The sequence below is a fragment of the Quercus lobata genome, chromosome 4, assembly GCF_001633185.2.
Source record: "Quercus lobata isolate SW786 chromosome 4, ValleyOak3.0 Primary Assembly, whole genome shotgun sequence".
In the NCBI taxonomy this organism is placed as follows: domain Eukaryota; kingdom Viridiplantae; phylum Streptophyta; class Magnoliopsida; order Fagales; family Fagaceae; genus Quercus; species Quercus lobata.
Genome location: NC_044907.1, coordinates 55022384 through 55034813, shown reverse-complemented (window position 1 = coordinate 55034813; position 12430 = coordinate 55022384). Strand labels below are relative to the sequence as shown.

Here is a 12430-nt window from a genome sequence, read left to right as displayed (position 1 = left end):
CGTAATTAAAAGTGAATGGGAATGCTTAAAGCGCAATCCCATTTATAAAGTTCAAGTCCAAATATCATTACAATATACAATTGACAAGAAAGAGAGCAGAAACTTAGGTTTATCACGTCTCTCATAATTCACCCTGGTTGCCCCAATCTTTACGAAAGACCAACCGTCACATTAACATAATAAAACAACAAAATCTTTATAAAATTCCATAATCTATAATGTTCTCTGCCATTTCCTAGAAGGCTTTCCACTATTGGTGTTTTTTTCTTACACCAACAACTTTATGTTATCTTTTAACTTGTCTGGAATCTAAAATGCATTATTATTATTATTATTATAAAAGTTAGCCATTTACAATTTAGCAACTTGCATTGCAACATGCACTAGCGAGTGACAGAGTTGCAAGCATTTTTAGAAAGTCAATTTTAGCAAATCGTCCTTCCCGTGATTACCCCCAGAGTGTTAAATGGGGTCCGACTTCAAGTAATCACGGGGGTTTGAATTCAATTCAATCAATCACCATGCTTTTGTTTTGGAACCTCCCTAGAAATTTCATTCTACGTATGAATTACTTACTATAACCGTCTGATATCAAGAATGTCTTGTGGTGTCCTACATAAATCTACACGGGTCTTATCTTCAAATGGTCATCTTTTGGACCTACATTACCACCATAAACGTTAAAATTAGGTCCAAAGTCCAAACAATTTCGATCAGTCTGAACTCTGAGCTCAATATGTCTAGTACTACACACTTTCACATAACTTAAAACGCATGATAAGTGATAGATTTATATGCAAATGATACAATTTGACAGAAATGTTAACGGATGCCTTTAAGACATTGTTTTAAAATTATTTTTAGAAACATTTTATGAAAAAATGGTAGAGTAATAAATTTTTTTTGACAACTTTTTATATTTCCCATGAAAATATTGTTAAAACTTTTTTAATATGATTTATTAATAATTTTTCTAAAGATACTCATTAATGTGACCCATAATTTAATTATACCTTAGCAAATATGCAAATTGTGTGACTTGTATCAAAGTATTTGGACAAGTGTGTGTCCATAGAAAACTGCTTCAAGCCACTACAATATTCATGATTAAGCTCTAACATTGTGCTCAAGGCACATAAGTTCACTGCAAATTTGGAAAAAAAAATAAATTCCCTAACAGTTACAAAAAGCTATATTAAAGAATTTACAATGTATTCGTAAATTTTAAACCTAAGAAATCAACCTTTTAATTTTATTTAAAATTACAATAATTTTCATCAAATTGAAGATATTCATGGTTTTCAATTTTCAATGTTTAGGGGTTAAAGTGAAATTTAGATTAGTTGTAATGGGTTGAGGGGTTATTTGATAAATTCTCTTCAATTTGCTAAAAAAAAATTAAGAATGTAATGATTATTTGCAATTTGAAGTGAAGTTAGAAGTTGATTACTCGATTTAAAAATTTAGGAGCTCAAATTCACAATGTAAATCAACCTTGTTATTTTTAAGTTCTCTTTTCTTTTTCTAAAAAATATTTATAATTTTTCTTTAAAGAATTGTGCACTTTAACTAAGACCCCACTCTACAAATTCTACATGAATCAAATAAATTTGTGTACTAATGTTTTTCCCCCTAAACACGATGGTGTTTGATTTCACAATCATAATCAGAACAATGTCACTTAAATACCTATAATTTTTTTTTTCTTTCAAACACATAATAAATTATTTATGATTTCCTAGAGCACTTGCAGCAATGGAGCTAAATAGCTATATAGCTATTTTAGCTCCACCAAAACACCAAAAAGAACCATGCAACAGTGGAGCCAAACTTATTTTTTTTTTAACTCCATTGCTACAGTGCACATCTATAGATAGATGTGCACTGTAGCTAAGAGCTAAACAAAAAAAATAATTTTTTACTCCCAGTCGGATTAAAATAATAAAAAGTGTTCTCTCTCTCAGTCACTCCATGCCTCTCTCTCCCTCAGTCACTGAAGCTCTCATCCTCTCTCAAAACTCTCTCAAGCTCTCATCCTCTCTCAGTCACTCTCCTCTCTCATCATCACTCTCTCAAGCTCCCTCATTCATCGCCGCCGGCCTGACCCAGCCATCTCAAGCCGCTCTCAAAACTCTCTCACCGTCACTCTCTTAAGCTTCCTCATTCACCGCCGCCGGCCTGACCCAGCCGTCCCAAGCCGCTGATCGTCTCAAACCCATGTCGTCGATCGCCTTAGACTCACTTCTCTTCCGCCAATCAAACCCACACCGACACTGTCCTCCTCATCGAAGCCCAGCTCTGTGATTGATGATTTTTTATTTTGTTTGTGATTGGTGATTTTGTTTGGTCTGGGTTGAGGAAAAAGATTGGAGATTTTGGGTTTTTTTTTTCCTGTTATGGACTGGTGGTGGTGGTGGTTGTGGGTGTGGCTGATGGTAGAAGTGGTTGTGGTTGTGGTTGGTGCTATAGATGTTTTTTTGGGTAGTGAGATATATTATTTTATTGTAGGGAATATATTATTTTATTGTGTTGAAAGCTAAAATAGATCCACTACTGCAGTATCTGTGTAGGTAAAATAGATAAAGTAACTTTTGGTGGAGCTAAATTACTAAATTTTTAGCCCTATTGTTGTGGATGTTCTTAGAGAATAAATTAATTGTGTTTTAGTGATAAGACATCTATGATATGAGAAATAAAGTAACATGGTGCATGAATACTTGTGTATTTTAAAATAACAACATGGGTACTATTTAATACCGTGGAAGAGAGTTCACGCTTAACATAAAAAAAAGGGGGAAAATCCTCATTACTTTGGAAAAATCTCACCTATACATTTCACAATTCTCAATTTAGTATGGAAAGTCATGGTGTCATATTCAATACAGTACCAAGAAAGACTGTTAGATAGAATATTTTTAGGTGACTCAAATAGCACATATCTTAATAGATTTATAGCAATCTCATCATCATGAGTTTAAAAAAAATATAGTATTTAGTATCTAAAAATCAACTTTATAACATTTAACATATCACTTTACAATACACTTAATATAAAAACTTCTATTTTTTTTACCACTTCATTAAAACTCATGACACTAAGTGCTAAAAAATAATAAAAAATGAGTAGCAACTTGCTACGATAGAGTGTTAGTAATAACATCCTACTGTAGCAAGGTGCTAAAAAATTTGAAATTTAGCACCATTGATATAGGGGCTTTTTTAGTGGTTTTGTTGCTAAAAATAACTTTTAGCATTTATCCCACCTTTAATGAGAATGCTCATGGAAAGTCATACTCATAACAAGGTATTGCATCAATGATCAATTTCATAAGAAGTTGTGATAGTGTTGTTGACTGAATGTAGAAGTGATATTTTTTGTTAACTAATAAATTATGGGAAATGCTAACGAATACCTTTAGGGCATTGATTAATAATCCATTTAAATAAAGTTTTTATAGGAAAAAAAAAAGCAATTAATATTTTGACAACTTTTTTCATTTCCTATAAAAGTGGTGTCAAAACTTTCTTAAAATGAATTGTTAACCAATACTATAAGGGCACTCGTTAGCATGATCCATAAATTATCTAGAAACAATAGAATTAATGTCCTCGTGCATAGATACAAATAAAATACAATGCATAAATTTACACGATTAAAAAACAAGTATACCATAAGGTCGTCCTTATGCGGGTACCGTTAAAATATAGACAATAAAATTTAGATACAATTCTTTAAGTATTGTATTTTAAAAATTTTAATTAAATTTAAAATACATGATTATAGATGATTGTTTATTATTATTATTATGCCAATATATTAATTAGTTTTTGGTGTAGATGGTTACAAACTTTGCCTAAATATTAGTACAAATAGATCTATGCTAGAAAGCCATTTTATAAAAGAGAGGTGAACACATACTAAAAGGAAGGGAAGGCCTGAGATAGGGAGAACACCAAATATGAGAGGGATCAAGCTAGAGCTTGATATTATCTATACAAAAATCCATAGAATCGAAGGCCAAGAACAGGAAGCAAAAAGATTATCCAACAAAATTCAAATATATGGTTGCTAATAATTATTCTTTATTATTAGACAAAGACACCAATTGATTTTTTTGGTATAAGTGAGATTTAAACTTAAGGTGGCATTTGGTTTGGGGAATCCACATTACCCTTTGGCATCAAGATTCTTGGAAATGTAATGCTTGAGAATCTAAAAGCTTGAAAATGTAATTATTCTTGTGAGCGGACAAAAATTGGTCCTCGAGGTCTCCACGGATCACCACTATAATGTCTCACACAACTAATTATAAGTAACAATAGGGAATAAACACACCACAATGGGAAACTCAAGCAGTCGATTTCTTTGGCCACATGTGTTTCAATTTCTACTCAAATGTTACAATAGGAAATTCTTTCGTTCCTGTGGTGTTACACACACTTTCTCTCTATCTTTTTCTTTTAGATTGTTCCCCTTTCTCTTTTTTTTTTTTTTTTTTTCCTTTCACCTAGATCTCCCTTTCATTTGCCTCTCTCCCCCCTTTTATAATGACATTCCTTGCTTTTATCTATACAACTATCTTGTTGCCAACCAGATTCTCAGGGATATTTTCCTTTACTTTATCGGTTTCTTCCCCACCCTTATCCTGGAACTCTGACTTTTGGGAGTTGTTTATATTGTTCAGGCTGTCTTATATGCATTCAATGCAGCAGAGGTTAGGTAAAAACCCCATCATTAATGCGGAGGCAAAAATCTTCAACCTTCTTGCTTGTTCTGGAAGTTTCCAATGGTTCCAGGCATCTCTTGGAATCCATACGTGGATCATTTGTGCACCATTCCTCGGGTAAGGCTAGTTCCTTACTATCTCCACGGGAACGACTTTCCTGCATCACTCTCTTCTTCCGTAGTACTTAGGATGGTATAACTTCCTTTCTTTCACAACCCCTTGTCCCCTAGGCCTTCCTTCCATTATATAGGCTGGGCCCAATTCGTTCCCCGCAACCTAGTTACTTCTTGGACTTAAGGCTTGGATGGAGACTCTTCCACTCCCCATAATTCTTATGTTTAGTTTGGTTAGGGATTTAATAAGATTTCAGTGATATGAAATTCCCATATTTGGTTTATTCTTAGGAATCTTATAGAAATGATTTATATTATCCGAAAATACCATTAGATTTATAAACCTAATATCAAATTACTTTATCAGTATCTTTGTATAAATAAATAACAGCCCTCCAGCACGTCCTCATATAGCGTCCGCCACCATAGCTTTGCATCCCCAGAGAGATACATTGTTGCCATTGTGACTTGGTCGTTATAGGTCATGTTAATGAGTGTCCTTAGGGCAATAGTTAACAATTCATTTTTGAAAAATTTTGAAACTACTTTTATAGGAAATAGAAAAAGCTGGCAAAACATTAAAATGGTTTGTTAACAAGTCAAACCATTAACTATATTGGCAAAACATTCCCCAATAATTGTTTTTTTTTTCCTATAAAAACTTTTCAAAAATAGTTTATTAACAATTATTTTAAGAGCATCCGTTAACATTTTCTAATAAATATTAAGAAAAATAACATTAACTATAAATCAAGTCAAATCTAATAAAACAACGGTCTAACATTTTGTATAATACAGAATTAATAATTTAAAAATCTTGTTCTTCATGGTATATCATGATATCTGTTATAATCCTAGTGTCCCACATGGATTAAGAATAAGCTCAACCATGTGTTTATAAGCTCTTGGGCACCCTTCCCTTACAAGTCAGTTTTCAAGGGTGAGTTCTACTTATTGGTTGTAACATTTGGTATCAAAGCTAATCACCACCCTGATTAATCGAGCGTAGCTCATTGAGTATGAGATCAAATGAGTTGCGACTTTGTAGTCAGATTCTGGAAGGGGCTACCTAGGGGCTAGATTAAAATTACTGATAGTTGAGTGGAGCCACTAAAAAGAGAAAGGGCAACCAATGGGTTAGTGTCGCTAGAATGAGTTATTGTGGACGTCAGTTGCGAAGCGTGGTGGTATGGTATGATCCTAATGCTCCACATTGATTAAGAATAAGTTTAACCAAGTGTTTATTAGTTCTTGGACACCCTCTTCTTACAAGCCCCTTTTCAAGGGTGAGTTCTATCCATGGGTTGTAACAATATCATGTCTTGTCAATAAAATAATTGATTTTCTTATAAAAAAATTCAATCCCAAATTAAAAATATAACTAAAGAAAATATCATATATATATATATATATATAATCCAATAAAAGAATGTGGATATCTATCTTTTTAAAAAGAAATCCATCTTCCTATCAAAGCAGGATGAGCTCTGTAATTTTCTATCAAACAGGTTTATGTCAAGGTATCATTTAACATTCCCGATAATCTTAAAGACTACAATATATTAATTACTATACTATATAAGTTTTTTTTTTTGAGAGGAAATATACTATATAAGTTCTTTATTTAATGCTAAAAACTTTGTTAATTGAAACTTTATTTTTAAGGGAGAAATAAATTCAACATACTAACATCAGTTGTGTGGGGCCAGAAGGTATTTTTCAAAATTAAAATTGAGTAATGATAATGTAATAAACAAACAGAAGTAGCAGCAGCATCTTTTACAGCTACTCCAGCAAGATACAGACAGAAATTTATTATACTCTCCCTACCACAACACTCCCATATCACTTCCATTCCCTCTCTCTCTCTCTCTTCTTCTTATTTTCAGACCATACACCACACACCAATGTCTCCAAACCCATAACCTTCTCATTCATTCTCTTCAGATTCATTCACACATACATAAAAACAAACACACGCACATACATAAACAGAAAACAAAACAAAACAAAGAAAGAGAAAGAAAAAAAAATGTCAGTATACGATGCAGCATTTGTGGACACAGAACTATCAAAACCAACCTCAATCTTCGGCCTGAGACTATGGGTAGTCATAGGAATCTTAGTCGGTTCACTCATCGTCTTAGCTCTCTTCATGCTCTCTCTCTGCATCACCTCTCGCCGCCACCGCCACCGCCACACCAAACCCACTTCCACCGTTGACCCAACAACTCCACCAATCTCCAAAGAAATCCAGGAAATCGTGGCCCACCCAGCTCCGCCTTCCGAGATCCAAATCGAGATCGGGAAGGTGGAACACCGGGTCGTCGTGGTGTCGAGCGGCGAGACTGAAACGACGGCGTCTTCGTTGGGGAACAGTGGGAACATGGTGGGGCCCGAGGTTTCGCACTTGGGTTGGGGAAGATGGTACACACTCAGAGAGCTTGAGGCTGCAACCAATGGGTTGCGTGAAGAGAACGTTATTGGTGAAGGTGGCTATGGGATTGTGTATTCTGGACTTTTGAATGACGGTACTAGAGTCGCCGTTAAAAACCTCTTGAATAACAGGTACCAGAGTCGCCGTTAATATCTACTCTGCAATACGTATTGATTGCTTTCTCTCTCTCTCTCTCTCTCTTTTATTTTTTGAATCTCTTATTTTAAAAGTTGAACTAATTAGAACCCACTTGTCAAAACTGTCTTAATAAACATTTGATAGAGTTTCATCTATATTAACTTAGTTGTTGTAATACATATTTCCATATATAGAGTGATAAATTTAGTTGTTATAATAATTTTATTTTGAATGATGACACCAGAGTGGCCGTTAAAGGAATACAGGTCCTACTTTTATTGATTTTTTTTTTCTATGATGTGTTTACGTTCTTATATACATTATTACATTATTTCTAATATGATTACAATAATAGAAGATACGTGCTACTGTAATTTGTGTTTTTTTTTTGATCTGATGTAGTTTGTGTTTACTGTTTATTTGCTGAGCAGGTGTGAAGTTTTTATATTTTTTACTATAATAGTAGAAATTTTGTTATAAAGTCATTTCTTTATGGTGTTTTGGATTCTTGAAATGAAGAAACTTTATTTAGGTGAAAAAAATAGTTGTGTTAGGTGCAGTTCAGACTTCCAACTTCAGAGGGTGTTTGTAGATCATAATTTTCTTCGCCCCTAATTGCTAGGGGGTAAAAAAAAAAGGAAAGATGAATTCACTCAACTCCATCTGAAAATTGCATTAGAAAGAGTTTAGTGTCAGACTGCCAGTTTTATTTTTGAATTTTTTTTTTCTCTACTTTCTCTTTGGTCTTTTATAATTGAAAATTGTGTTTGAATTTTATTTCCTTTTCTTGTGTTCTCTCAACAACCAAAGAAATTTATTTTCTGTTGGTTGGTTTTATGTGGTAGCCCATTGTTTTCTTGTCTGGTTTTATTCTTCTTTTTATTTTTGGGTCATTCTGTAGTACGCTTTTTTATTTTGTTTGTATCTCCTAATCTTAACAGTTCATCTATTATTATAAAATATATATATATATATATATATTAAATAAGGCAATATCCTAATTGCTATGTTAAGTTTTATACCAAGTTAACTATTGTATATATGCTACATTAAAAAAAAAAGTGTGTACTGTAGAATTCTCCTTTTATTTTTACTTATTTTGGGGTGCAATATTCTTTTCTTGAGAGAGTGAGAATTCGGCTTTAAAGTGGCATGCTTTGGATAAATAAAGTGTAGTCTTCCTTTTTAATCCCCTGTGCACATGGTCAAGCATGAATAACTGATGTTGGCATGAAAGTCTCTAACTTTATTAAGTAAAATTGGACCTTTTCTCTTGATTCATCCTTGCTTTAAAGCATTTTATGATTGGCTACGAGTGTACTCGAATTATCTTTGTTGTTGTTCCTTGACTTTTCCATGTATGTATAATGCATTAGCTTATTAAACTGGTTGATAATCAGGGGTCAAGCTGAGAAGGAATTTAAAGTGGAGGTGGAAGCAATTGGGCGGGTGCGACACAAAAATCTTGTAAGATTACTTGGATACTGTGCTGAGGGTGCATACAGGTATTGCTAATTGTCTGCATAATCAAGCTCAATATTGTGCTTTCTGAATGAGAGCTTAAAGGTGTAACCTCATTTTATTTCTTAGGATGCTTGTGTACGAGTATGTTGACAATGGCAATCTGGACCAATGGCTTCATGGGGATGTTGGGGAAGTCAGCCCTCTAACATGGGAGATCCGTTTGAACATTATATTAGGAACAGCAAAAGGGTACAGTGCAATCTTGTACATTAATTTGTTTTTGTTTGAGGTGGCCAATTAAACTCATGCAGTAATTTTTACTTTTGCAGATTGGCCTATCTTCACGAGGGTCTTGAACCAAAGGTTGTCCATCGAGATGTAAAAGCTAGCAACATACTAATCGATCGCCAGTGGAACCCTAAGGTATCTGATTTTGGGCTTGCTAAGCTCTTGTGTTCCGAGAGGAGTTATGTGACAACTCGCGTGATGGGGACTTTTGGGTAAGTTCATTTCTTTGTTTCAATACAATACATGTATTTCTTTTTGTCAGTTGGTAATTGTTCATTGGATTCGTTTTTAAGTTGTAAAATAACTCTTATTTGTTGGTTTCTGTAGTTATGTTGCACCCGAGTATGCTTGCACGGGAATGCTGAATGAGAAGAGTGACGTTTACAGCTTTGGAATACTTATCATGGAGATAATTTCTGGGAGAAGCCCTGTTGATTATAATCGACCACAAGGAGAGGTTAGTCTTGTATTGTTATTTGGAGGATATTTCTTTGCAGCCTTCCTGTCTTATCTTACCTTCCATTTCTGAGTGTAACAAGTTGAAAATGACTAAAAATGGCAGGTACATTTGGTAGAATGGTTGAAAACCATGGTTGGAAACCGAAAATCTGAGGAAGTAGTTGATCCCAAGCTGCCAGAGATGCCTGCTTCAAAGGCACTTAAACGTGTTCTGCTAGTTGCTCTTCGATGTGTTGATCCCGATGCAAAAAAGAGGCCAAAAATTGGACATGTGATCCACATGCTTGAAGCAGATGACTTACTATTTAGAGAAGTATGTTTTTTTTTTTGGGTGTTGTGGATTTTCTATTATTGATCCAATTTATAACTCTACATTTCTATCGTTACTATGCAGGAACGCAAGATTGGGACAGATTCTTCCCGTTCACATCATGATTTTCAACCAGAGAATAATGCTGTTTCAAAATTAGGCCATAGACAACTTGTTGAAGGGACTTCTGATGAAAGTGAAGGTGATAGTGGTAGGAAGCATCATCAGCCAACTAGGTGGAGATAACACCATTTGAGGGTTGAGTAACAATTAAAAGTTTATCTTTTAGTTTTTGAAGCTTCTTCTTTTCTTTTTAGTTCCCCAAATTTTTTTATCTGTGCCTTCAATTCCAAGTTAACAATAATCTGCATATATTTAATGGGTGGTTTACATATTTTTCTGCCCTGCCTCAAATTGAAATGCTATTGTATCATACAAATTAAAAAGCATTTATTTATCATTCTTATTGGAAATATAATTCATTGATATTTCTGTCTGTAAAACAAGATATGGCTAGCCACTACATCAAATATGTATTCTTTTAGTGTTAACATTATAAAAATCAGTTATGTTTATCTCCAAATTTCAGTTTCATTGTCGCGTTCTAATTCCGCCAGGACATGCTTGGGTTTCCAGGCTTTGTCCCCAGTGCTGCCAGCCCAAATCAATTGAGATGGTTTTGGATGGTGGACCCACTTACCAGCTAGATTAAATCACATCAGTGCCGACTTCAGAATCGGTGGTTCTGTGAAATGGACCCAATACCAGCTAATTCGGTTGAAGCTACTGTGGTTCGCAGCTTCTTATTCACATGGCCTTTCTTGTCCTGGTTCGACCAGCAAGCTGGGCAGCAAAGGTCTAGACTGGGACTGGGGTCAAGGTTTTGCTTTTGTTTTTAGCTGATTCAAAAGATGAAACCAGTACAACTGTCAGTTCTCAAGGCTTTCACAGCCACAAACAAACAAAGCAGGAAAGTGACACAAAAAGACGCTACCATAAAAACAGTAACGCAAAGCCCATTTGCTTATTATGCATGAACTCACATGTTAAATAATCTATACAGACAGTCAAGCATATTGACAAAAAATATAAATTGAGTTTTTAACATTTTATTAGAATATGGTTCTGAGCTCCCAAATCAACCCTGGTGTTCAGAGTGTACATACAAATTTGAGTATCTTTCAACCACCAGTCCCAACCTCCAACTATTTTGTCTTCAAAATTGCCCAGAAAAAAGTTTCTGCAACGTCAGGATTGCATCATCTGACCTGGCCTTTACAAATTGAACAGTGCTATCCTAATCTTTAGTTTAGCACTGCAGGCATGCATACTCACTTGACGTCTCAACAAAAAAAAAAAGATTCTGGCAAATTAATCATATTCGCCATCTATGATACTTTATCTCAAAACATCATGATTATTAATCTAACTAAACTCATACTCAATCCACGGAAAGGTGCAAGTGCATTTTTCATGAAATTTGTGTGTAAAATAAAAATAAAATGCCTTACAACACTCTCTAAATAAAACCTAGCTTTTATTGATTGATTACAATGAACTGAGATAATAGATACAAACTCTGTAAACCAAAATATATACAGTCACCAAGAGGAAAGAAGGAAATCAGTTAGACACTAAAGTCTAAAACAGGTGCTAATGAAATAAACTAATACGGTGCCGTTTCCATGAATTAAATGAATAGTGAAACGGTGCCCTATCTTGTAGGTTGGTGAGTTCTTCATTCTTTTTCAACAATATGTATTCAGAGAGAGAGAGGATTTTGTATATAAATTAATTACTTTTTAATTCTTTTTGGTATGATCATTGTACCAGAGTTTAGTTGAAAATACTGTAACAAAATATTTTTTAAATGTGTAAATAATGCCGTGAGATCTATTTTTAATATTTTTTTCTGAATAAAGTGGTTGTGGGTCTCATGAATAGTGCTCTATGTCTCCTAAAACAGTGAAACGCGTGCATAAAAAAAAAAAGAAAAAAAGAGAGGAAATGCCCATACGCGAAACGCAGACATAGATGCTGAATCCAAACATATATACATAATGATTCAGCCTCTATAGCTTTTAAACTTATTAGGTCTTGTTGAGGCCCTACCTTCTTGCAAAATTTAAAAGCTTTATAAACACATTCTCCAAAGATATATTTGGGCATTCGAATCTTTGACTTCTTTCCTTCATGCGTGAGCTTACATGCTTCAACCCTTTTTTCAAGGCAAGTAGAAAAAAGCTTTCACTCACGGCATCAAGTTTGAAAGGCTTAGAAAGCATGATTGGAAGTAAAGGTGCAGTGGTTGCGGTATATTTAGTAATGTTGTTTTAGTAATGTTATTTAAGTGTTGTAAAAATATGTGTGGATAAAAAAATATTGTGAAAATGCGTATTGTGTTGTTTAAACAATAAAAATTGTTGTTTAAACAACGTTACTAAACAGACCCTGGATCATTAACTTGCACTTCAACAAGCATAACAATATCTAA

The 12430-nt window shown here is 34.1% G+C and overlaps 1 protein-coding gene across 3 annotated transcripts; it reads left to right on the top strand.

Annotated features, from left to right (window-relative positions):
* Positions 1–6623: 6623 nt before the first annotated feature.
* Positions 6624–11015, top strand: LOC115986944 (probable serine/threonine-protein kinase At1g01540). 3 transcript variants are annotated; one of them, XM_031110379.1, is made up of 8 exons: positions 6624–7408; positions 8816–8920; positions 9006–9128; positions 9209–9379; positions 9495–9624; positions 9730–9939; positions 10021–10194; positions 10573–11015. In XM_031110379.1, the coding sequence occupies exons 1-7, from the start codon at positions 6873–6875 to the stop codon at positions 10180–10182; spliced, it is 1437 nt and encodes a 478-aa protein (XP_030966239.1). In that variant the 5' UTR covers positions 6624–6872; the 3' UTR covers positions 10183–10194; positions 10573–11015. The 3 variants fall into 3 exon arrangements, with proteins under 3 accessions (XP_030966239.1, XP_030966238.1, XP_030966237.1); XM_031110378.1 differs by lacking the exon at positions 10573–11015 and adding an exon at positions 10526–10544; XM_031110377.1 differs by lacking the exon at positions 10573–11015 and having other exon boundaries at positions 10021–10519.
* The last annotated feature ends 1415 nt before the right edge of the window (positions 11016–12430 follow it).